The sequence below is a fragment of the Bufo bufo genome, chromosome 2 (assembly GCF_905171765.1).
Source record: "Bufo bufo chromosome 2, aBufBuf1.1, whole genome shotgun sequence".
NCBI lineage: Eukaryota > Metazoa > Chordata > Amphibia > Anura > Bufonidae > Bufo > Bufo bufo.
In genome coordinates, this window is record NC_053390.1 from 602,876,695 (window position 1) to 602,904,519 (window position 27,825).

General features: G+C 42.7%; 1 protein-coding gene across 2 annotated transcripts in view; it reads right to left on the reverse strand.

Moving 5' to 3' along the window:
• The window catches only part of MCUB (mitochondrial calcium uniporter dominant negative subunit beta), a 103,047-nt gene that overhangs the window by 11,628 nt on the left and 63,594 nt on the right, over nucleotides 1-27,825 (reverse strand). For both annotated transcript variants that reach the window (XM_040418374.1, XM_040418375.1), the window contains 3 exons: nucleotides 25,482-25,652; nucleotides 21,731-21,835; nucleotides 13,742-13,902 (listed from right to left, as the gene is read on the reverse strand). In XM_040418374.1, coding sequence (XP_040274308.1) covers nucleotides 13,742-13,902; nucleotides 21,731-21,835; nucleotides 25,482-25,652 — 437 coding nt within the window. The remainder of the gene's footprint in view (nucleotides 1-13,741; nucleotides 13,903-21,730; nucleotides 21,836-25,481; nucleotides 25,653-27,825) is intronic.

The following is a 27,825-nucleotide window of genomic DNA, read 5'->3' on the forward strand; positions in this document are numbered from 1 at the left end:
TCCCGACAATCGCCTGCTAAATCGTCCCATGTAAAGGGACCTTTAGTATTGAAGCCAAAACGTTCAATCTTGGTTTCATCAAACCAGAGAATCTTGCTTCTCTCTCAGTCAGAGTTCTTTAGTTTTTTTTTTTGCAAACTCCACGATGACTGTCTTTGGGCTCATTCAGACGGCCGTATGATGTCCAAAAAAATGCGGATCTGTTATTTTGCGGATTAGATGTTGCCCTATTCACCTCTATGGGGCCCTTTTCTTCCATTCCATGGCTCAGCAAAACAGATGCAACATGTCCTATACTTGTCAGTGAAAATCAGGACATGGCCCCATTGAAGTCTATGGGTCAGCAAAAAAATTGGAATGCAATAAAAAAATATATATATATTTTGGTTTGCGGACATTCTGAACAAAAATCTGTATTTATGCGGACAGCATATGGCCGTCTGAATGAGCTCTTTTACTGAGAAGAGGCTTATTTCTGGCCACTCTACCATAAACTCCAGACAGGTGGAGTCCTGCAGTAATGGCTGACCTTCTAGAAATTCCTGCCATCTGCCCACATGATCTTTGGAGCTGAGCCAGAGTGACTTGGTCACCACTCTTCCCAAGGCCCTTCATGATTACTTAAGAATTATGGCGGCCAATGTGCTCTTTGGGACTTTCAGTGCAGCAAAATTATTTTGCACCCTTCTCCAAATCTATGGATTTGCTCCGATATTGAATTGTCAGCTGTGAGACCATGCATGTGCGTGTCTTTTTAAATCATGTCCAATCAACTGAATTTATCATAGGTGAACTTCAATCAATGTGTAGAAATATCTCAAAAGATGTCCAAGAGAAATGGGAGGCCCCCAGAGATAGATTTGCTGAAAATGTCATAGCAAAGGGTCTAAATGCTATTGGGGTCATTTATCAAACTGGTGTAAAGTAGACCTGGCTTAGTTGCCCATAGCAACCAGATTCAACCTTTCATTTTTCAAAGCTCCTTTGGAAAATGAAAAAGTGGAATCTGATTGGCTGCAATGGGCAACTAAGCCAGGTCTACTTTACACCAGTTTGATAAATCTCCCCCTATGGTCACATGAGATTTTAGTTTTTCCTTTTTAATAAGTTAGCAAAAATTTCTTAAATTGTTTTCACACTCATTATAGGGTATTAAAGGGTTTCTATCACTTGGTATGACATAATTAGCTCTCAGACACTAGCGATCTGCTAGTGTCTGCTCTGGCCAACCATCCTACTATAATCACTTGTGGGGCAGCGGTTTTGCTAAAAAACTAACTTTTATAAATATGCTAATGAGCCTCTAGGTGCTATGTGGGCGTCATTAGCACCTAGAGGCTCCGTCTACCTTCATACACAGCCGCCGCCCAGCGCGTCCCTCCAGCCCGCCCATGTCCTCCTCCGTGTGACGCAGCCGACGAGTTCTCGCGCATGCGCCGAGCGCGGCTGTATTCGGCGCATTTGAGATCTCAACTCGGAGCGGTCAGACATTCAATGCGCATGCGCGGCTGTATTCGGCGCATGCAAATTGAATGTCTGACCCCTCCGAGCTGAGATCTCAGATGCGCCGAATACAGCCGCGCACGGCGCATGCGCGAGAACTCGTCCGCTGCGTCACACGGAGGAGGACATGGGCGGGCTGGAGGGACGCGCTGGGCGGCGGCTGTGTATGAAGGTAGACGGAGCCTCTAGGTGCTAATGACGCCCACATAGCACCTAGAGGCTCATTAGCATATTTATAAAAGTTAGTTTTTTAGCAAAACCGCTGCCCCACAAGTGATTATAGTAGGATGGTTGGCCAGAGCAGACACTAGCGGATCGCTAGTGTCTGACAGCTAATTATGTCATACCAAGTGATAGAAACCCTTTAAGTGCTAACTGACTGGGGAAACTTTAAAAAAAATAAAAAATTCACAAGCCCACAACTTAACAAAAAAACTGAAAGGGTCTAAAGACTTTCCAAATGCATTGTATGTGGAGCTACAATAGCCTAAACACATCATGTACAGAATATATATATATATTTTTTTACTTTGAGAAATATGGGGAAGCTTGAGGTGCCAAGATATAGTCAGAAGTATAATATTTGTAGAATAAAATGCTGCACATTGCCATAAATATATCGAAAAAGACCAACAGAATATAGTATAGAGCACTGAATAGTTGATAAGGAGGAGTGACTTGTATGAGAGGCATAACAAGTAACTAATGGGGACTCATAGTAAAACTTGTAATTTGGCCCCATTCGCCATGACCACTTTAACCCCTTAAGGACACGGCCATATTTCACCATATTGCAAATCTGACCAGTGCCACTTTATGTGGTATGAACTTTAAAACGCTTTTACTTATCCAGGCCCTTCGGAGATTGTTTTTTTCGTCACATATTGTACTTCATGACACTGGTAAAATGGAGTAAATAAAAATATAAAACATTTTACCAAAAATGTGGAAAAATTAGAAAATTTCTATTTCTCTACTTTTATAATAGATAATAATACCTCCAAAAATAGTTATTATTTTACATTCCCCATATCTATACTTCATGTTTGGATCATTTTGGGAATGCCATTTTATTTTTTGGGGACGTTACAAGGTTCAGAAGTTTAGAAGCAAATCTTGAAATTTTTCATAAGATTTCTAAAACCCACTTTTTCAGGACTAGTTCAGGTCTGAAATAACTGAGGCTTACATAATAGAAATCACCCAAAAATGACCCCATTTTACAAACTACAGCCCTCAAGGTATTCAAAACTGATTTTACAAACTTTGTTAACCCTTTAGGTGTTCCACAAGAATTAACCCCTTAAGGACGCAGGGCGTACCGGTACGCCCTATTTCCCGAGTCCTTAAGGACCAAGGGCGTACAGGTACGTCCTGACTTAAATTCGGAATTCCGGCGCCGCAGGGGTTAATCGGAACGGGACGCCGGCTGAAATCATTCAGCCGGCATCCCGTAACAACGCAGGGGGGGGTCATTTGACCCCCCCGTATCGGCGATCGCAGAAAACCGCAGGTCAATTCAGACCTGCGGTTTTCTGCGTTTCCGGTCCATTCGGGTGTCCTGTGACCCGATGAACCGGAAAAAGACTGCGATCGGTGGCGTAATTTTACACCACCTATCGCAGTCCGAGGATTTGGAGAGGCGGTGCTGGCCCTGGTGCTGAACGCCGCTGTCCAGGGTGCTGATTGGTGCAGGGGAGAGAGGCGCGAGATTCAAACTTCCTGCGCTCCTCTCTCCCCTCCTCTTCCTGTCCAGCACCCTGACCGTGCAGCACCGTCCAGAACGAGCTCCTGTGTCCCCCTAATCGCCATCCATCACCCTCCTGCACCCATCGCCACCCAGGTAGGTTAGGGTCAGTGAGGGAGAGGCACCGTTAGGCAGGGAAAGAAGGGAAAAGTTAGTTAGGAAAAAAAAAAAAACTTTTATTCCAAACTTCCATCTATCCATCTAACCCTAACCCAGACCCCCCCTGCCACTTGTCCCCCCCCACCCCCCCCCCCCACCCCCCACCAGCCCCCCTCCCCCACCCCACACCAGCCTCCCCCCTTCCTCACCACCACTTTTTTTTTTTTTTGCGTGCGCTGACTGGCCGGCACTTTTTTGCGTCCGTCCAGTGTTAGCGCATCGCCCGCCCCACCACCCCACCGACCGCTGATCAGCGTTGTACCACTGATCAGCAAGTTTTAACTTTTTTTTTTCCTAACACTTGCCCTTTTTTTTTTGCCTTTTTTAGTACGTGAACACCCGTTGCCCCCACACACACGCACATAGAATAAAGGTTTCCACACACGCACACCTACACGCACACACACCCATGGCCCGCCGGATGTTCTCGGCCGAGGAGGCATACGCCCAGATTGCCTCCGACTCTGAGAGCCCCAGTGAGGATGAGGATGACCCCACATTCCTTTTGTCATCCGCATCCTCCTCATCATCATCGGATGACGATGAGCCACCAAGGCGGCGGAGACGCCACCAGGCGGAGCCAGGGGCCCCACATGCTAGGGATCCTGTGGCCCACACTAGTACGAGCCGCCCTGGGGTTCGTACTGGTTTCCCGGCCCACCAAATAAGTCCACCGGAGCCCCCTGCCGATGAACTTAGCTGGTGTCCCCCAGTGGACTTTGAGCCTGAGATTCCGGATTTTGCTGGCAATCCTGGAATCCAGATTCCCACAGTGGGGTTTACTGAAATAGACTATTTTAGTTTTTTTTTCAGTAACCCACTGGTGAATTTGATGGTGGAGCAGACGAATCTGTACGCCCAACAGTTCGTCGCTCAAAACCCAGGCTCAGTTTTGGCTAGACCCGGTGGCTGGACGCCGGTCAGTGCAGCCGAGATGAGGACATTTTGGGGCCTCGTGCTGCATATGGGTCTAGTCCAAAAACCCAGTGTCAGGCAATACTGGAGTGGGGACGTCCTATACCAGACCCCACTGTACAGTATGGTCATGACACGTACACGGTTTGAGGCCATCCGGAAATGTCTGCATTATTCCGATAATGCAGCATGTCCACCCCGAGGTGATCCTGCCTATGACCGGCTGTATAAGATACGGCCGGTCATCGATCACTTTGGGGCCAAATTCATGGAGGCCTACGTACCTGGAAGGGAGGTCGCGGTTGATGAGTCTCTCGTTGCGTTCAAGGGGAGACTCAGTTTCCGCCAATACATTCCCACAAAGCGGGCGAGGTATGGCGTGAAGCTATACAAAATTTGTGAGAGTGCCTCAGGGTACACTTACAAATTTCGTGTGTACGAGGGGCGAGATTCCCGTATTCAACCCCCAGAATGTCCCCCCACTCTGGGTGTTAGCGGGAAACTCGTGTGGGACCTTATGTACCCACTGCTGGATAATGGTTACCACTTGTACGTGGATAACTTTTATACCAGCATTCCCTTGTTCAGGTCCCTTGCCGCCAGATCCACGTTCGCTTGTGGGACCGTGCGGAAAAATCAACGCGGCCTCCCTGCCTACCCCCTCCAGGTACCTATCCCCAGGGGTGAGACCCGTGCCCTTACCAGTGGAAACCTGTTGCTGGTCAGGTATAAGGACAAGAGGGATGTCCTTATGCTGTCCACAATCCACGGTAACGGCACCACCCCTGTCCCTGTGCGAGGTACCGCGGCAACGGTCCTCAAGCCCGATTGTATCGTCGACTACAATCGGTATATGGGAGGAGTTGATCTCTCTGATCAAGTCCTCACGCCATATAACGCCATGCGCAAAACCCGGGCATGGTACAAAAAAGTTGCGGTCTACTTGGTACAGGTTGCCATGTACAACTCTTTTGTACTATCCCGAAGCGCTGGCAGCACAGGGACATTCCTCCAGTTCTATGAGGCAGTCCTCAAGGACCTGATCTTTTCGGACCGGGAAAGAGCAGGCCGGAGTGCCTCGGGAATTGGAGGCGCCCGGATCGTCCCTGGCCAACACTTTCCAGGTGTGGTCCCCCATACTGGAAAGAAGGGACGAACCCAAAAAAAGTGCAGAGTGTGTCGCAGGAGGGGGATACGGAAGGACACCACTACTCAATGTGACACTTGCCCCGATCATCCGGGCCTCTGCATTGACGGTTGCTTCAGGGAGTATCACACTTCCATGGAGTACTAAATTTTTATAATCCTCAACAGTCCACTAGAGAACATAAAACACTATGGCTCTCAGACTTTGGAGACACGGAAACAATTTTTCTTTCCCCAAAAAATATTAGTTTTAGAGCAGGCATCCTCAAACTGCGGCCCTCCAGATGTTGTAAAACTATAACTCCCAGCATGCCCAGACAACCTACAGCCATCAGCAGGGCATGGTGGGAATTGTAGTTTTACAATATCTGGAGGGCCGCAGTTTTAGGATGCCTGCTTAGTGTCTCCAAAGTCTGAGAGCCATACATATTGGGCATCGTCGCGTGCGTAAAAGTCGTCGCTATAAAAATAACTTTTGACCAAACGCCTCGGATGAACGGTGTTAAAAATATAAAATAAAAACTGTGCCAAAACACCAATTTTTGGGCAAAATTTCAATTTGAATCCATTTTGCCGGTAATAAAGCAAGGGTTAACAGCCAAACAAAACTAAATATTTATTGCCCCGATTCTGTAGTTTGCAGAAACACCCCATATGTGGTCGTAAATGGTTATATAGCCGCACGGCAGGGCATAGAACGAAGGGAACTCCATATGGTTTCTGGAAGGCAGATTTTGATGGACAGTTTTTTTTTTGACACCATGTCCCATTAGAAGCCCCCCCTGATGTAGCCTAGACTAGAAACTCCAAAAAAGTGACCCCATCTAAGAAACTACACCCCTCAAGGTATTCAAAAGTTACTTTACAAACTATGTTAACCCTTTAGGTGTTCCACAAAACCAAATAGTGAATGTAGAAACAATTTTAGAATTACATTTTTTTGTTACATTGCCTCAAAAAAGAGTAATATAGAGCAACCAAAAATCAAATTTACCCCAAAAATAGTCCCAAAACAACAACCACCTTATCCCGTAGTTTCCTAGATGGGGTCACTTTTATGGAGTTTCTACTCTAGGGGTGCATCAGGGGGCTTGAAAGGGTACATGGTGTCAATAAACCAGTCCAGCAAAATCTGCCTTCCAAAAATGACGTTCCCCTTCTTCTATGTCCTGCCGTTTAGCCAAATAGTAGTTTACGACCACATATGGGGTGTTTTTGCAAACTACAGAATCAGGGCAACCCATTTTGAGTGTTGTTTGGCAGTTAACCCTTGTTTTACTCCTGGAAAAAATTGATTATATTGGAAAATTTTCCAAAAAATATAAATTTCAAAATTGTTTCTCCATCTGCCATTAACTCTTGTGGAACACCTAAAGGGTTAACAAAGTTTGTAAACCCAGTTTTGAATACCTTGATGGGTGTACTTTCTTAGATGGAGTCACTTTTTTGAAATTTCTATTCTAGGGGTGCAACAGGGGGCTTCAAATGGGACATGGTATAAACAAAACCAGTCCTGCCAAATCTGCCTTCCAAAACCCATATGGTGTTCCCCTCCTTCTATGTGCTACCGTTCGGCCAAACAGTAGTTTACAACCACATATGGGGTGTTTATGAAAACTACAGAATCAGGGCAACCCATTTTGAGTGTTGTTTGGCAGTTAACCCTTGTTTTACTCCTGGAAAAAATTGATTATATTGGAAAATTTTCCAAAAAATATAAATTTCAAAATTGTTTCTCCATCTGCCATTAACTCTTGTGGAACACCTAAAGGGTTAACAAAGTTTGTAAACCCAGTTTTGAATACCTTTAGGGGTGTACTTTCTTAGATGAAGTCACTTTTTTGAAATTTCTATTCTAGGGGTGCAACAGGGGGCTTCAAATGGGACATGGTATAAACAAAACCAGTCCTACCAAATCTGCCTTCCAAAACCCATATGGTGTTCCCCTCCTTCTATGTGCTACCGTTCGGCCAAACAGTAGTTTACGACCACATATGGGGTGTTTTTGCAAACTACAGAATCAGGGCAACCCATTTTGAGTGTTGTTTGGCAGTTAACCCTTGTTTTACTCCTGGAAAAAATTGATTATATTGGAAAATTTTCCAAAAAATATAAATTTCAAAATTGTTTCTCCATCTGCCATTAACTCTTGTGGAACACCTAAAGGGTTAACAAAGTTTGTAAACCCAGTTTTGAATACCTTGAGGGGTGTACTTTCTTAGATGGAGTCACTTTTTTGAAATTTCTATTCTAGGGGTGCAACAGGGGGCTTCAAATGGGACATGGTATAAACAAAACCAGTCCTACCAAATCTGCCTTCCAAAACCCATATGGTGTTCCCCTCCTTCTATGTGCTACCGTTCGGCCAAACAGTAGTTTACGACCACATATGGGGTGTTTTTGCAAACTACAGAATCAGGGCAACCCATTTTGAGTGTTGTTTGGCAGTTAACCCTTGTTTTACTCCTGGAAAAAATTGATTATATTGGAAAGTTTTCCAAAAAATATAAATTTCAAAATTGTTTCTCCATCTGCCATTAACTCTTGTGGAACACCTAAAGGGTTAACAAAGTTTGTAAACCCAGTTTTGAATACCTTGAGGGGTGTACTTTCTTAGATGGAGTCACTTTTTTGAAATTTCTATTCTAGGGGTGCAACAGGGGGCTTCAAATGGGACATGGTATAAACAAAACCAGTCCTACCAAATCTGCCTTCCAAAACCCATATGGTGTTCCCCTCCTTCTATGTGCTACCGTTCGGCCAAACAGTAGTTTACGACCACATATGGGGTGTTTTTGCAAACTACAGAATCAGGGCAACCCATTTTGAGTGTTGTTTGGCAGTTAACCCTTGTTTTACTCCTGGAAAAAATTGATTATATTGGAAAATTTTCCAAAAAATAGAAATTTCAAAATTGTTTCTCCATCTGCCATTAACTCTTGTGGAACACCTAAAGGGTTAACAAAGTTTGTAAACCCAGTTTTAAATACCTTGAGGGGTGTACTTTCTTAGATGGAGTCACTTTTTTGAAATTTCTATTCTAGGGGTGCAACAGGGGGCTTCAAATGGGACATGGTATAAACAAAACCAGTCCTGCCAAATCTGCCTTCCAAAACCCATATGGTGTTCCCCTCCTTCTATGTGCTACCGTTCGGCCAAACAGTAGTTTACGACCACATATGGGGTGTTTTTGCAAACTACAGAATCAGGGCAACCCATTTTGAGTGTTGTTTGGCAGTTAACCCTTGTTTTACTCCTGGAAAAAATTGATTATATTGGAAAATTTTCCAAAAAATATAAATTTCAAAATTGTTTCTCCATCTGCCATTAACTCTTGTGGAACACCTAAAGGGTTAACAAAGTTTGAAAAAACAGTTTTGAATACCTTGAGGGGTGTAGTTTCTAGAATGGGGTCATTTTTGGGAGGTTTCTATTATCTAAGCCTCACAATATGACTTCAAACCTGAACTGGTCCATAAAAAGTGGGATTTTGAAGATTTCTGAAAATTTCAAAATTTGCTTCTAAACTTCTAAGCCTTGTAACATCCCCAAAAAATAAAATATCATTCCCAAAACAATTCAAGCATGAAGTAGACATATGGGGAATGTAAAGTCATCACAATTTTTGGGGGTATTACTATGTATTACAGAGGTAGAGAAACTGAAAATTTGAAATTTGCTAATTTTTCAAAATTTACGGTAAAAATTGTATTTTTTTATGCAAAAAAATTAACTTTTTTGACCCAATTTTAGCAGTGTCATGAAGTACAATATGTGACGAAAAAACAATCTCAGAACGGCCTGGGTAAGTCAAAGTGTTTTAAAGTTATGAGCACTTAAAGTGACACTGGTCAGATTTGCAAAAAATGGCCTGGTCCTTAAGGTGAAAATGAGCCCGGTCCTTAAGGGGTTAATGGAAAAGAGAGATACAATTTCAAAATTTCACTTTTTGGGCAGATTTTCCATTTCAATAAATTTTTTCCAGTTACAAAACAAGGGTTAACAGGCAAACAAAACTCAATATTTATGGCCCCGATTCTGTAGTTTACAGAAACACCCCATATGTGGTTGTAAACTGCTGTACGGGCACATGGCAGGGCGCAGAATAAAAGTAATGCCATTTGGTTTATGGAAGGCAGATTTTGCTGGACTGGTTTTTTGACACCATGTCCCATTTGAAGCTCCCCCTGATGCACCCCTAGAGTAGAAACTCCAAAAAAAGTTACCCCATTTTGGAAACTACGGGATAGGGCGGCAGTTTTGTTGGTACTATTGTAGGGTACATATGATTTTTGGCTGCTCTATATTACACTTTTTGAGAGGCAAGGTAACAAGAAATAGCTGTTTTGGCACAGTTTATTTTTTGTTATTTACAACATTCATCTGACAGGTTAGATTATGTGGTATTTTTATAGAGCAGGTTGTCACGGACGCGACAATATCAAATATGAAAAAAGAAGATTCTTTTCTTTAGTGTCTCCACATTCTGAAAGCCATAGTTTTATTTATTTTTTGGGCGACTGTCTTGTGTAGGGGCTCATTTTTTTCGGGAGGAGATGACGGTTTGATTAGCACTATTTTGGGGTGCGTATGACTTTTTGATCGCTTGCTATTACACGTTTTGTTATGTAAGGTGACAAAAAGTGGCTCTCACTTTTTTTTTTTTACGGTGTTCACCTGAGGGGTTAGGTCACGCGATATTTTTTATAGAGCAGGTTCTTACGGACACGGCTATACCCAATATGTATGCTTTTTTTTTAATTTACTTAAGTTTTACACAATACCAGCATTTTTTAAACAAAAAAAATTAAAAATGATGTTTTAGTGTCTCCATATTCTGAGCCATAGTTTTATTATTTTTTGGGCGATTGGCTTAGGTAGGGGCTCATTTTTTGCTGGATGAGGCGACTGTTAGATTGGTACTATTATGGTGGGCATACGCCTATTTGATCAATTGGTGTTGCACTTTTTGTGATGTAAGGTGACAAAAATGGCTTTATTTTTTTACAGTTTTTATTTTTTTATGGTATTTATCGGACAGGGAGGATCATGTGATATATTTATAGAGCTGGTCACTACGGATGCGGCGATACCTAATATGTGTGTTTTTTTTCTTTTCTGTTTTTTATTATAAAATAAGGGGAAAGGGGCGTTTTTTTTTATCTTTTTACTTTATTAATTTTATAACTTTATAAATTTTATTAAAAACACTTTTTTTTTTTTTTTTTACTTTTTTTTCTTTACTTTATTTCTGATCACTTTTGGGGGTCTGATCCCCTCTGCAATGCATTACAATACATCTGTATTGTAATGCATTGCCTGTTAGTGTATTATACAGAGTACCTGTACAGCCTATGTCCGTAAAAGGTTAAAGGGTTTCTGTCATCAGAAAAATCGTTATGTAGCTGGCTGACATTAGCGATGTGCTAATGTCAACAGAACATAACTGTATGACTTGTATCTCCCTGCCTGCCGCCGTTCGCGCTAAATAATGACCTTTATAATACGCAAATGGGCCTCTAGGTGCTAGTGGGGCATTGCTGCAGCACCTAGAGGCTCCGTCCTCTCAAGGTTTGGCAAGCCCTTGTAAAGGTGATTGACATCCTCGGTCTCCTCCGTGCTCCTCAAATCCCACGCCGTCCATTTTAGTATTAGGCACAGGCGCAGTGAGTGAAGGTGGTATGTGAAGAAACTAAAGATTTCTTTATGCATGATGCTGCTGCAGCAGTAACATACGCAAAAATTGATTTTTTGCTGAAAACATGACAGTTACACTTTAATGCAGGGGAAACTATGTTAAGCTGACAGTAGATGGCGCTGTGTTCACCGTTTATTCCGGTGTATGCTCTGTCTGGTGATTTAGATGTTATCTCTGGTAGTCTCCATCTTGATGATTTTGTTACTGTTAATGGTTGCTGTTTTGTCCCAAGTAAACCAGTTCTTTGTTCTCCCACAATGTCTGAGCACTGTTCATAAAGGCTGCAAACACTGCTACAGATCCAACAAATCAACTTTCACTGGTAAAACACCTGTATTGGCTACCTAGTAGTGCTTCTTTACAGTACCTGTGCCAGGATGAGCTACTCCTTTGGACACCTGGTGAAGGCAGCTCTGTTTTATCTTCTGGTACGCTGTGTACTGCACAGAACCCTGAAGAAGCTCCTGTCCTCTAAATAGAAAGTAATTTACAGCTTCCAGAATAAATGCATGCTCTGTGGCCTCTGCAGGGATGGGGAGGAGGAGAGCTGTGTACATCAAATATTGTCAGTGGTAAATCCTGTTTTATCTAACAGGATGTGTCAACCTACTGTGAGGCTCAGTGTTCAGTGTAAAAATTGCAAGACTTTAGGATTTTCTTTAACCCCTTCCCGACCTATGACGCACTACTACGTCATGGGAACCACTGCGTTCCCGCAATTTGACGTAATAGTACGTCATAGTGATGGCGCGGGCTACGGAGCGGTGCGCGCGCAATCACTGCAGGGGCCTGGCAGTCAGTGGTAGCCGGGCCCCTGCTGTATCCGTCGGCATCGCTGTAAAAGCAGATGCTGGCGGATTTACCCCTTCCATGCCGCGGTCCACGCTGACCGCGACATAGAAGGGGTTTGTGTCGGGTGAGTGATCGCATTGAGTCCCCGCGCTGCTGTGGCGGGGACCCGATGCGACACAAGGCAGCCCAATGCCGTGCAGAGGCTGCCCAATGCCTTGCACGGCATCGGGAACTGTCTTCTACAGGTGCCGAGGAGATCCAGCCTCAGGCTGGGTCTCCTAGGCAACCTGTTAGTATATGACTCAGTGTCATACACTAATAGGCAATGCATTACAATACAGATGTATTGTAATGCATTGCAGAGGGGATCAGACCCCCAAAAGTGAAGGTCATAAATAAAGTAAAGAGGAAAAAGAAAGTTAAAAATAAAAATAAGTGTTTTTAATAAAATTTATAAAAGTAAAAAAATGTATAAAGTAAAAAAGAAAAAAAAAAACTCCCCTTTCCCCTTATTTTATAATAAAAACCCAGAAAAAAAACAAAAAAACAAAAACAAAACAAAAACACAAAACCCACACATTAAGTATCGCCGCGTCCGTAATGACTGGCTCTATAAATATATCACATGACCTAACCCCTCAGGTGAACATCGTAAAAAAAAAAATTTTTAACGGTGCCAAAACATCCATTTTTTGGTTACCTTGCCTCACAAAAAACAATATAGAGCAATTAAAAATCATATGTACCCCAAAAAACTGGCACCTTATCCCGTAGTTTCCAAAATGTGGTCAGTTTCTACTGTAGGGGTGCATCAGGGGGGCTTCAAATGGGACATGGCATCTAAAAACCAGTTCAGCTAAATTTGCCTTCCAAAAACCATATGGCGTTCCTTTCCTTCTGCGCCCTGCCGTGTGCCCGTACAGCAGTTTATGACCACATATGGGGTGTTTCTGTAATATTGAGTTTTATTTGGCTGTTAACCCTTGCTTTGCTACTGGAAAAAATAGATTTAAAATGTAAAATCTGCCAAAAAAGTGAAATTCTGAAATTTCATCCCCATTTTCCATTAATTCTTGTGGAACACCTAAAGGGTTAAAGTTTATAAAATCGGTTTTGTATTCCTTGAATGGTATAGTTTCTAAAATGGTGTCATTTTTGGGTGGTTTCTATTATGTAAGCCTCACAAAGTGACTTGAGACCTGAACTGGTCCTTAAAAAGTGGGTTCTGGAAATGTTCAAGATTTGCTTCCAAACTTCTAAGCCTTCTAACGTCCCCAAAAAATAAAATGTAATTTTCAAAATGATCCAAACATGAAGTAGACATATGGGAAATGTAAAGTAATTACTATTTTTGGAGGTATTACTATCTATTACAAAAGTAGAGAAATAGAAATTTGCTAATTTTTCCAAATTTTGGGTAAATTTAGTATTTTTTTTATGAATAAAAAAAGATTTTTTATTTATTTTTACTAATTTTTAACACTGTCATGAAGTACGATATGTGACGAGAAAACAATCTCAGAATGGCCTGGATAAGTAAAAGCGTTTTAAAGTTATCACCACATAAAGTGACACATGTCAGATTTGCAAAAAATGGCCTGGGAAAGAAGGTGAAAACAGGCCCGGGGTTGAAGGGGTTAAATGTAGAGTGTGACATTAAACATTGGAGATCAAAATATGAAATCTGTTTTAACATAAAAATGTCAGGTAAACAATAGGGAATGCCATAAATCTTGTCTATGGCCACTGTGGAATTCAGAAGATTAGAAATATGTACTAACCTGCTCTAACGGCTGCAACTCTTCCTTCAGGTTCTCTAACCTTTGAAGCAACTGCTGCTCTTTCTGGACCAGGAAGTCATCATAATAGAAAACAGTATGCAGGTCTTGAACCATGCACTTAATTGGGTCCAGTTGTTCAGAGCGCTCAGACTGCAGATTCACTGAAAATATATACACAGATATAGATTTTTCCTTCCAATGTTACAAGATAATATAGGACAGCATATTTAGGCTGAACAGCAGTTATAAAAACAACACTGAAATTTGTAACAAATATAATAAAGTATATACAAGTACTGCAATTTTTTTCAAGGCTGTGGAGTCGGTAAGCCAAAGTTCACACTCAGACGCCTGTATTTTATCACACGGACTCCAGCTCAGACTCCTTCATAAGTGGTCAATTTAGTAATACATTTCCAGTAGTAAAATGGTAACATTGGGCTTTTTCTTACTATCATGTAAGTAATCAGCTACTTAGAAGATAAAACTTGAATTGAAATGGGGGGTGTGGCCGGAAGCTGAAATGAGCAGACGCATGTAGGAGAGCTCCGGACCCAAATCCCTAACTTTCACCTTATCCTGACATATACTTGCCGCAAAAATTACCTCCAAAACCAGCAGGAGGTCGGGGAAGACCCGCAACATAAATATGTCCAGAAACAAAGCGCAGTCTGCTGTGGATCGTCTCCGAGAGTTTGCCCGCGAAAATGACCAAGATGGCGCGGACGCACGCACCCCACCAGCAGAGGTGATATCGGAAGATCCTGCGCAAGCTGGGGTGGAGCAGGCGGCCACCGAACCATCCCTAAAGCAAGTCACGGAGCAACTATTGAACGCAATAGCCACCTGCCGCACATCGATGGTGGGGAAACTGGAGGAGGTGAAGGTGGACATAGGGCTACTCCGCCATGACATGCAAGCTATCCGGGATCGGGTAAAAGAAGCTGAGACCAGGATATCTGATGTAGAAGATCGCCTACAACCGATACCCGCGAAAATGCAAGAGCTGGAGCAGAAGGTCAGCTTCTGGCAACAAAAGTGTGACGACTATGAAAATCGTACACGCTGTAATAACTTACGGATCATTGGAATGCCCGAAAAAGCGGAGGGCAACAATCCTTGTGAGTTTGTCACTACCTGGCTACGCAACTCATTTCCAGAGGCGAACTTCTCGGCAGCGTTCATTATAGAAAGGGCACACCGCGTACCTGCTAAACCTCTTCCACCGGGGGCCCCACCGAGACCCCTGCTTGCAAGGCTTCTGAACTCAATGGACAGAGACCATGTGTTACAGATGGCACGTGCCAAACGGGAACTCAAGTACGAAAACAACAGTATCATGGTCTTCCCGGACTTTTCATCCGAACTGCAAAAAAGAAGGGCGACGTTTGTCTCAGTGAAGAGGAGGCTGAGAGAGAAAAACCTGCCATATTCTATGGTATACCCGGCCCGGCTAAGAGTGGTAGATGGGGAGGTGAGCCGGTTTTTCAATAACCCTGAAGAGGCCACTGACTGGCTGGATGGCAGGGGAAGGAATGCAAGGGATCCCAGATGAAGCTATGGACACTAAAGATATGTTGTCGGCATGGCAAAGAGAGCCGGGGACTTAAACATACTGTCAGCGGTAAAGTTATAAGCTCATGTATATTCTCAGCTCAGGGAACTATTATGTTCTTTTATTTGATGTTATAATTTTCTAGTCTTTACTTCCTTTACTTATTATATATATGTTCATACCCAGATAGGGGCAGAAAGGGAGAAAGGAAATGTACAGAGAACAGGTTTACTATAAGCCATATATAGGAAAGTGATTAACCAAGCTGATAGTCCCTGACAAGGGAAAATAGTTCCTCATTGAATAAGATAATCTTGTACAGTATGTACCGGCCTCCGTTGGAGGTTAGGGAACGGGCTCCGGATTTGGATACGGATCTCACTCATATCAGTTGTTAGATCTATAGTGCTACTGGGAAATTACCAAATGCACACCCCGTTCACTTATAGAGCCACTTAATAAGCTCGGTTAAGACCTGCGTGCTATGTACCTGGAGTGCAGTGTATGCCTCGAGGATATATCATGTGGGCACTCATAGTTCAGGTCAGGAGAAGACTGACAGTTTGTTTGTTACTTGTTATGTGCTGTGTTGACCATGATGCTGTGGAGGAAGAGAAATGTGAGGTAACTGAGGTCCTTAGAATCAATTCACCATGTCAGAACTGCGGGTAATGTCCTGGAACGTAAGAGGATTGGGGACAGCGAGAAAACGCACTATGGTGTTCTCGGCTGTCAGGAATTTCAACCCCCACATCCTATGTTTACAGGAGACTCACCTGACAGCCGAGAATATAGGGCGAATGCAGAAACCTTGGATTCAATGGGCACAACATTCGTGCCATACGACCTTGTCCAGGGGAGTGTCATTGATGGTACATAAATCCCTTAGATGGGAACTGGAACAATGTCAGGTTGACCCAGCCGGGAGATATGTGTTTGCAGCTGCATATATTAATTGTACGCTATATGTAATCCTTGGTATATATGTCCCTCCACCCTTTTCCTTGCAAGTGATACAGCAGGCTGTAAGTTTTGCAGCCTCTTACCCATCAGCACGCATAATAGGCCTAGGAGACTTTAATATGACTCTGGATAGGAAACTTGATAGACACCATCAGGAAGGGACTGTAGATACTCGACACCATAATATGACATCCCTGGCTGCATTATTGGAGGAAGTGGGGTGGCTGGATATGTGGCGTCTTAAATATCCAGGTGTAAGGCAATATTCTTGTCACTCATCCAGTCATAACACATTGTCACGCATAGATTATGCACTAGGCAACTCACATATATGCGCCCTAACATATAACATTGAATATGGATCAAGGGGTATATCTGACCACGCACCAGTACTGTTGAAATTGATGCTGGGTGGGGGTGCGATCAGACGCTCAACACGGATCAATCCTTTTTGGCTGACTTTGTTTGGACCGTCTGATCGCATTCCCGTTCAACTGGCGGTGTTTTTGGAGGGACATGAAGAAGAAACAGATAATATGTTATTGTGGGAGACCATGAAGGCATACCTCAGAGGATGTCTGCGGTCCACTATATCATATATTAAAAAAGCGTCGGCTAGGCAGGAGGAAGGTTTAGCAAAAGATTGCACAAGACTAGAAACAGCATACATAGCAGACCCAAGTGATGCGAATAGGGAAGCATGGCTGGCAATGGGGAGACAGTACTTAACCCTAATCAAAGAAAAAGCTCAAAGGAAAATGTTTTTCACAAAACAAACATACTTTGAATTGGGTAACCAATCGAGTAAACTACTGGCGCACATTGTCAAACAAAATCAGAACTCCCCTGCGGTATTACGAATCATGGCACAAGATGGACAGATACTATCTGAGCCGGAAAATATATCGAGTAGATTTCAGGAATATTACAAGGATTTATATGAATCAAAGGTACAATATGAGATAGAAGATGTCACACGATATCTTGAGGACCTGGAATTCCCTGCCCTGACACAAGAGGTCTTGGAAGCACCGATAAATGCCCTAGAAATACAAGAATCTATAAAACAGCTGGCAAGGGGGAAAGCTTCTGGCCCTGATGGACTTCCACTGGAAGTATATATTAAATATGCCTCTCATATCAATCCCTTATTGTTAAAAATGTATACAGACGCATTTAATAACAGATGTTTTCCACCGTCACTATATGATGCAACTATAATTGTATTGTTAAAACCGGGAAAGGACGCGGATGAATGCGGGTCTTATCGTCCGATATCTTTATTAAATATTGATTATAAGATGGAAAATGCAAATGTGATCGCACACTACATCCAGGACCCAACCCCTTATTTTTTTCATTGATTATAAGATCATTGCAAAGATTTTAGCTATACGTCTCGGCAGGGTAGCCTGTACCTTAGTACATCCTGATCAGTCCGGGTTTTTACCAGGTAGATCCACCACAGATAACATCAGGAGAGTGCAAGTAGTGACGCAAATAGGGATCCAAAAGCAAGAAAAATGGGCCCTGGCGTCTTTGGATACAGCAAAGGCATTCGATTCCGTAAAATGCCCTTATTTATTTCAGGTTCTCAAGAAATTTGGTTTTGGCCCTAAATTTATACAATGGGTGGAAATGCTGTACAAACATCCTAGAGCGGACATACTGGTAAATGGAATGCTGTCTGAAAGTTTTAGGTTAGGACGAGGCACCAGACAAGGTTGTCCCCTCTCGCCACTGTTGTTCGCCTTAGCTATAGAGCCGTTAGCCATGCGGATTAGGGCAGACTCGCAATTCCACGGCACCAGAATAGGGGAACAGGAAGATAGAGTGGGTCTGTACGCCGACGACATGGTACTATTCATGTCACAGGCGAAACCACACTTCCTAGGGCGATAGATATAATTGAACAGTTCAGCCAATTTTCCGGACTGAGGATTAACTGGTCCAAATCTACTCTGTGCCCATTATATCAGATGGGGGAGGCTGTAGGCCGACAAGACTTACCTATTGTAGATAGTTATAAATACCTAGGGATATACATAACAAAGGATGTCACATCCTATCATACCTTAAATATACAACCACTTATAACATATTGTAAAGATAAATGTAGGGTATGGCAGGGATTGCCTTTGTCAGTGTCAGGGAGAATAAACTTGATTAAACTAATTATATTGCCAAAATGTTTGTATATCCTACAACACGCTCCCTACTTAATTCCAAAAATAGTCTTTCAAAGACTTATCTCTCTGATATCACCTTTCATCTGGGGTGCAAATAGACCCAAGTTATCAATGTTAAACTTGACTCGCTTGAAAAAAGAAGGGGGAATGTCTCTGCCAGACATTCATATGTATTATCTTGCAGGGCAATTAAGGAATATCAAGTCGTGGTTGAATCCGATAGGCTCTCTTCATAGACAGGAAAAACAACTTGCTGACTATTTGCATGTAAACGGTTGCATGGCATGGAGACAGAACTGCTGGAAACCCCGATTTGGGATAACCCCATGTTCCCAGATCTGATGACATTACAAGGAAGGACATTTTGGAAGGAACATGGGGTTGTCACAATGGGAAATGTCTATGATAATAATGTTTTCGGTGATTTCGAATCCATGAGTCGTAAATATGCACTTCCGAGGCAGGCTTTTTATAGATTCCTACAATTGAGACACGCTATGCAGACGCACTATAGAGATACCCCGATTCTCTTGTCCTCATTTCCAATGATTGGTGTAATACGTTCACAGGGACCTCGTGGTTTCATATCAGCACTATATACTCACCTATTAGATGCCAAGTTAAAAAGCTCCCCAATGCTAGCATTAGATAAGTGGAGAGTTCTGATTCCCGATTTGTCCAATGAAGATGTGGAGGATGTGTTGGAGTCCCCTACACTTGTGTCTCCAGCCATAAATAACAAATTTATACAAGTATGTATGATACATCAGAGTTACCTAACTCCATCTAGGTTATTTAAGATGGGTAGACGTAACCATTCAGAGTGCCACAGATGCACATCAGAGGGCGCTGATTTCTGGCACCTCATATGGGCATGTCCAGTTATAAAAGCATTCTGGGAGGAAGTAACGAAATTGCTTTCCGATCTACTAGACAGCACAATATCACTACACCCGAAAAATTGTCTTTTCGGAATATTAGATGAAGCTACATACTCGCATCATACTAGGATATTTTTGAGGGAGACTCTGTTCATGGCACGGAAGGCAATAGCCTTGAGATGGATGGGGGATAGGGCGCCTACCTTGACGCAATGGAAACAACTAGTTAATACTATCATACCATACGAAAACATAGTATACAAAAATAGAGGTTGCACCACCAAATTTCAGAAAGTGTGGGGGACATGGTGCGCATCGCCTAGGACAGCGTATTCTACTCAAGGGTCGACAGGAGCTCTGAATGCAGAATAAATTGAATAAATATTCTTTTTAAAAGATGTAATAGGGAAAATAGGTGAAAGAAATAGCTAAAGTAGATGAAGCCATACCTGATTTGTTTTGTTCAAATTAGTCAACTACCTCATTTCTGGGCAGGAAGAAGGCGGGTGGAAGGACACAGCACATGGTTTATTGTATGTTATGCAAAGTCATGTAATCTTTATATAAATAATGGATTATAATGATGTACATCATGAAGTGAAATATGTATAATGTTTGTCATTATTCTTGACTTTGTGCGTTCAATAAAGCGAATTTAAAAAAAACTTGAATTGAAATACAATTTCTGAAATTCTTGAAATAACACACACGGGCTACTGTGAAAAGCTACGTATTCCTGGACAACCCCCTTAATGGTGTGTAGTGGTTCTGAGAGGACTACCGGCATGCCCAGCAGTGAACGTCCTCCTCTGGTCTTCACTACTGAGCATTTGCAGCACAGTTTCAGGCATTGTAACTTAGCGCCTTGGAGCAGCACAGTAGTAGCCAGAGATGAAGAATTTTTTCTGTTTTGTTGCAGGAGCCACTTTTGCAGAACAAACAGGAAGCAAAGTTACTTTCAAAAGTTACAGCCAATATGTTCCAATATCAATGTTTTTTCCAGGCATCCAACCCACATACTGCACATTACAAGAATTTCCTCATTACCCAAGATGAAGCTAATATAACAATAAGTTATTGCCAGACTTTTCTGGTGGTGGCTTATCTCTTCTGGAAACAAAAGTTCCAGGCACACTGAAGAACAACATGCCCGACCCTTCTTTTCCAGACATCTAAGCCCCCCCCCAAAACATTAGATAGGTGGTTTAGCAAACATAACTCATGGGTATGGCTAGCTTTAGACCACTAAAAGGTTGTATGAGATTTTAAGAAAACATGTCTGCTTTCATCCTCAAACACCCCTAAACAGTGCTCTGCTTGCAACAGCCCCATTCAAGCCAGAGACGTTCCACTGGCCATCCCCATCTCCTCAGACTTTAGTGCTAGAAAATCTAGAAGTAGGCATGATTACAGAGCTGGCTCTGCAAGGCTTCTGCACCACCCACATTACTATCAATATTACCCGTATCTTCTGAACAAAGAGAAATTTGCAGATTGGAAACAGGAGCATGTTGCAATGCTGTCTAAAGGTAGATATAGAGTTAGCGATATTTGGGCAGATTATCGGGAATGAAGATTCCTGGGAACGTTTGTTCCCGACAATATGCCCATCTAAATGGGCAGCCGATCACCAAATGAATGAAATGCTCGTTCATCTGTTGAAACTGCCATTCGTGCTTGCAAGAAAATGATCGTTTCTGGGCAGCAGACCTTGCTGTCTAAACAACACTTTTGCTGTACGAGGACGAGCGATCACAATCGCGAACCCGCATCCTTATATTGTGGAGGAGATGGCTGCATGTAAATGCATCACTTCACCTCCACTTAACGAGCAGCCGATTGTCAGGAGCAGCGCTTCCTTCCTGACAATTGTCTTCTAGTCACCCCGTCTGAATTCAGCTTTAGGCCTTTTCACTTCAGTCAGTGTTTGGTCAGTGATTTCCATCAGTGATTGTGTGTCAGAACCAGGTTTGGGTCAAAAACACAGAACAAGGGCAGATCTTTCCATTAAACCTTATCTCTGCGTAAGCTTCCACTTTGGCTTCCAATCACTGATGGAAATCACTGACAAAACACTGAGAAAAACACCAACATATGAATTATGCCCAACTGCCTTAGGCACATTCACATATGCGCTATGAACTCTAGCCGGATACCACTGTGCACCGCCTATCCCAATTCACTGTAATGGGATCCAGACACTTTCCATCATATAAGCCGGCTTTTGGCTGGACAAAAAAATGCTATCTGTAGTATTTTTTTTGTCGTTTGAAAGCGTCATGTATTCCGTTGGAACAGGCTGCCAAAGTTCAAAGCACATATGTGAACCCAGCCTTATTGACCAATCCAGTCAGCTGGATCCAAAAAGCTAATAAACAGGTTTATTTAGTACATCACTTACCTATGGGAGGGGGGCTGACGTGATGAGCGGATGTGTTTAGAACTAGCTGAAAATCATTCTGCAGCAGGACATTCATCAGTGTTGAAGAAGCAAACTTTGTTCCATCTATGGGGAGAAGGATGTTAATTTATAGAAATCAAAAAAATTAAGAACAGAAGCCACTTGCTCAGATGCTGCAGATGTCTAGTGCAAACCTCCACATCACAAATAGGGTTGTTTCGATACCAAATTTTTGATTAGGTTTCGATACCATAAAAAAGTATTGCGATACTAGATACCATGTGAAAAAAAATAAAAAAAAATAAATAAATAAAAAAAGCAGCGTGCACTCCGCATTTTATGAAACAGTCCGATCCTATATTGGGGGGACAAGGTGACCAAAAAAAAAAAGGCGAATCACGCAGTTTTTATTTATTTATTTTCTGTTACGGCGTTCACCGCATAAGACATTTTTAAAATATTTTTATAGTTTGGACTTTTCGAACGTGGCGATATGTAATATGTTTATTTATTGTTTATATATTTTATATGTAAAATTGGGAAAGGGGGTGATTTACACTTAATATTTTTTTTTTTTTTTTTTTTTTTTGTTGCTTTTAACAATCCCTTTTCATTACAAGAGTACCCCAGCAGTAATCTGTGGAGAAACCTAGTGGCAAGAGAAAAGCAAGCATTATAAGTCACCCTGATGGTCTGTAGTGGGGATGTTGGATTACGCATGACTACAGTTTACTTTCACACTAACGTTAATATTTTTCGGTATTGAGATCCGTCTCCGGGTCTCAATACCGAAAAAAAAAAACACTTCTGTTTTGTCCCCAATCATTGTCAATGGGGACAAAACGGAACGCTCCACAATGCATTCCGTTCTGTTCTCATACCGGAGAGCAAACCGCAGACAGGTCCGTCATGATCCACAATGCAAGTCAATGGGGACAGATCCGTTTTCTCTGACAATAGAAAATGGATCCGTCCTCCATTGACTTTTAATGGAGTTAATGACGGATCAGTCTTGGCAATGTTAACGATAATAAAACTGGATCCGTTCATAACGGATGCAGATGGTTGTATTATCAGTAACGGAAGCATTTTTGCTAAACCCTTCCAGATCCAGCAAAAACGCTAGTGTGAAAGTGGTCTTAGCTACACTGCGTAGTCCAAGGTAGTAAGAGACACCCCCCTGGCATGAGAGCATCAGCCTGGACCAATCATGGACAGGAGGGGTGTCTCAGACTACCACATACTCCCTTACATGCACTGTACCTAAATGGAGTCACAGACCACAAAAGGAAACACAGAAAAAAAAGGAGGAATTTCACTGCAGGAGGATGGAGGCGCAGTGTACAAAAACTGGAGTAACATCTCTAGACAAAAGTGTTATATTCAACCCCTAAGTGACATCCTCTGTACATCTATGGCAGATGTCGTCCCTTTATAGATGGACTCTGCTCCAGAAAGAAGCAGGCGCCATAGCCGCTGGGTGCCTGTTTCAGACACTTGGGACTTATATCTGCGATTGGCAAGAACACCAATCAGACATTGAACTCCTCAGATGCTGTGGTCAATTGTGAGACGGCTTTCTTCCTCAGATGCCAACGGTGCCTGACGGCTTCTCACCATGAGATTGGTGAACATGTTCATTTCTAGTGATAGCCACTTACAGGCTCTGGCCTATCAGATCTATCACAGGTATTTCAATGATGGCCCGCAGGTGGCAGTACGGCTTTGGAATATACTGAATTTTCCATACACTAATGTATTAAATCACATTAGTGTTTGGGAAAAGTCAAGAAAAGTTTTTAAAAAATATAAAAAAATTCCAAAGCACTCTCCTTTCTTCATAATAAAAATAAACAAAAAAATAAAGATCGCATACACCGCCAAGTCCAAAATGCCTGAAAAGTAGAGTTGAGCGAACCTGCCTTTTGACAGGTTAGAGTTCAGGGTTTAAGTGAACTATGTAATGGATTCCGTTCCCAAGGAATCCATAACATAATTCAATGCCGGCATGCCAAACGGAATGACTTTAAAGGGATTCAGTTTTGCATGCAGTCATAATACAAGTGTATGGCCTGCGGAACGGAGCCCGCATTGAATTACGCAATGGATTCCATGAGAACAGAATCCATTACGTGATTCACTTAAACCCGCGAATGCTAGTTAAAATCTAAACGTATTCAATACCGTATGATGAATGTCATAATGGCAACAAAAAAAAATGGACGATTAGCAGTTTTTTGTCACTTCAACTTAAAAAAAAAAATTATTTTACTAAAATGTCATACACACTCCAAAATGGTATAAATAAAACTAGACACAGCTCCGTAAAACAAAACACACATGGAAAAAAGCTATAAGATCAGAATATGCCCAAGCACAGAAGAAAATATATATATTTTCTTACATTTTTCCAGTATTAAAGCATAAAAAAAATTATATATAGACGTGGAATCGCTATAATCAGGTCAGTTTTACCAGATAGGAAATATCGTAAACCCCTTTTTTTTCCCCAATTCTACCCTATTTAGAATTTGTTTCCAGCTTCCCACTAGATTGTATGCAAAATTAAATTGGGCCATTAGAAAGTACAACTTGTCCTGCAAAAAATCTATGTGAACGGAAAAATTAAAAAGTTATGGGTTCTGGGAAGGCAGGCAGTAAAAAAATGTAAATGAAAAAATGGAACGTGCAATGTCTAATAAATACAGTGCAACCTAAGGCCTCTTTCACACTTGCGTTGTCCGGATCCGGCGTGTACTCCACTTGCCGGAATTACACTCCGGATCCGGAAAAACGCAAGTGTACTGAAAGCATTTGAAGACGGAACCGTCTTCCAAATGCTTTCAGTGTTACTATGGCACCCAGGACGCTATTAAAGTCCTGGTTGCCATAGTAGGAGCGGGGAGCGGGGGAGCAGTATACTTACAGTCCGTGCGGCTCCCGGGGCGCTCCAGAATGACGTCAGAGCGCCCCATGCGCATGGATGACGTGATCCATGCGATCACGTGATCCATGCGCTTGGGGCGCCCTGACGTCACTCTGGAGCGCCCGGGGAGCCGCACGGACGGTAAGTACACTGCTCCCCCGCTCCCCGCTACACTTACCATGGCTGTCAGGACTTTAGCGTCCCGGCAGCCATGGTAACCACTCTGAAAAAGCTAAATGTCGGCTCCGGCAATGCGCCGAAACGACGTTTAGCTTAAGGCCGGATCCGGATCAATGCCTTCCAATGGGCATTAATTCCGGATCCGGCCTTGCGGCAAGTGTTCCGGATTTTTGGCCGGAGCAAAAAGCGCAGCATGCTGCGGTATTTTCTCCGGCCAACAAACGTTCCGTACCGGAACTGAAGACATCCTGATGCATCCTGAACGGATTACTCTCCATTCAGAATGCATTAGGATAATCCTGATCAGGATTCTTCCGGCATAGAGCCCCGACGACGGAACTCTATGCCGGAAGACAATAACGCAGGTGTGAAAGAGCCCTAAGGCAACACAGGCTGAAGAAAACTGAAAAGAAAAAAAGAAATTCCCCTGTTGATAAATCTTCCCTCCACAAAATGAAAAAGTGAACCTTTCCTCACTGACAAATGCTGATGGACAACTGTAAAAAAAGGGATTATGATGAGCTAAAAAAAAGACAAGCCCATACTAAAAATCAGAAAACTATTAGTTGACACTAGAAGACCTGTATATTTTATTACATAGCAAACAATCAAATTGCAAGAACCAGCTCTGTGAAAAAGGCTCACCTGTTGACATGGCAGCTACTCTGTCAATTCCTTTGTCCTCCTGTTGGATGTCCTTTAAGAACTGTCCCACTGTGGTGGTCATGGGTTTGATGGTAAACTGGCAACGTTCATTTCGAGATGGTAGTGTGAGAGTCACAACAGGGAGCCCATGATTGTATTGGACGGTCACATCTAAAAGCACAGTGAAATACAATATGAAAGGTAATCCTCTGTTAGAGGTAAATAGCCCTCATATTATGCAGAAAAATTCCGACACTGGATTTCAGAAGGCATAAAGAATAGATATGAACTTATTCTGTTAGATCAAACTGTTCAATTGGAATAATTAAAAAAATGCTTGTGTGTCTAGATATTACTGTTACATACAGCACTTGTAAGCTTTCAGTCCGGATACAATGTGTGATGCGGACAGACAGCATCCGGACTGAATCCTGACCCATTCATTTCAATGGGCATTGTCCATCACTGGTCATCTTTCAGTTCAGGAAAAGTAGAAGCATGGTCTAGATCAGGGATGGTCAACCTGAGGCTCTCCAGCTGTTGCAAAACTACTCCCAGCATGCCCAGTCTGCCTACAGCTATCAACCTACAGCAGGGCATGGTGGGAGTTGTAGTTTTGCAACAGCTGGAGAGCCTCAGGTTGGCCATCCCTGGTCTAGATTGTGCGTTTTTAACCCAGCACTGGCTCCATAGAAGTGACTAGGGCATCTGGATGCAAAGCATTTTTCACTGATGGTTGCTGGGAGATCTTGAGTGTTCTTCTTCAGCTTTTTTTTATGCACGTGAAAAACACATTGAAAACGTATTGCCTCTACGTGGAAAAAACTGAAACACGGAACACAGACAAAAATCATTCCTCTTGCATGCAAAACCATCAGTTTTCCCTTAACAGGCCCTGATTCTGTATCACCTGTGTGAAATAAGCCTTATAATGCCACCTTTTGATTCCCTCTTAGTACGTCCACCTCACGAGTCAGACCTGGTGGTCACACATGCTCAGTAGTTTAGTCCCCCTTCTCGATAGGTTTGTACACAGACAGCAGTTGTTCCAGCTATCATGCAGACTCACCAATAGGAATCAGTGGAGTAGAGGCAGCTTCTTCTCACCAGCACTGGACACATTAAAGGGGTCTCTGGATTACAGATACTGATGACCTATCCTCAGGATAGGTCATCAACATTAGGGTCCATTCACACGTCCGCAAAATGGGTCCGCATTCAATTTTGCGGAACGGGTGCAGACCCATTCATTTTCAATGAGGCCGGAATGTGCTGTCCGCATCCGCATTTGCTTCCATTTCCGCCAAAAAATAGAACATGTCCTATTCTTGTCCGCAAATTGCGGAATGCACAGTGCCAGTGTCCGTATTTTGCGGATCCGCAGAACACTTACGGACGTGTGAATGGACCCTTAGATTGGCTAGAGTCCAACACTGCTGTTTCAGGCAGCCAGAAACGATACCGAGTACAGCGTAAAGCTCCATACTCTGTGTACTTCAGTTCAGATCCCATCCCAAGTGAAAAGAAGCTGCGCTGCAGTACGCAGACACTGGAAACTACATAGTGTACGAAGCCTTCTGCTTGCACTCCACACACAGCATAGTTTCCACAGTTCCCGAAATAGCTTATTGGTGGGGGTGCCGGGTGTGGGACCCATACTGATCTACTTTGATGACAGGTCATCAATATCTATAGCCCGAATAACCCCTTTAAGTGTAAGTTCGGTGAGGGAATCAAAAACTAGACCGGGAAGGGGGTGCCATAACAAGCCTGCATTGATGTAATTTGCAAAAAACTTATCAAACGTTGCATGTTGATTGATAAATTTGGTGTATCTTTATAAATAAACCTTTTCTTTACAGATGTTACTCTATATTTTTATGCCATCCCCTACTGCAGTAGGATTTCGCCTCAAAGCAACTCATCGCAGCTGATAAATCTGGCATACACTTAAGGCCTCATGCACACGACCCGCATTTTTTGTGGATCGGACATGGCCCTATTAATTTGTATGGGGCTGCAAAAGATGCGGACGCCACTGTCCGCATCCGTTTGTCCGTTCTGTGACACACGTTTTTCCGTAGAACATGTCATACTTTTGTCCGTTTTGCAGACAAGAAAAGGCATTTGTAATATATTGTGGGGCGTACAGAAAGGGAAAATGCAGATACACACGGACGATATCTGCGTTTTGCAGATACGCTAATTGTAGACCACAAAAACAGATATGGCCGTGTACATGAGGCCTAATTAATATGGCTAAACACTTACATACTGTACAAAAGTGGCAATAGTGGAGTGAAATCATAAAAAAAAAGCTGTGGAAATTAAATACTACATTTGT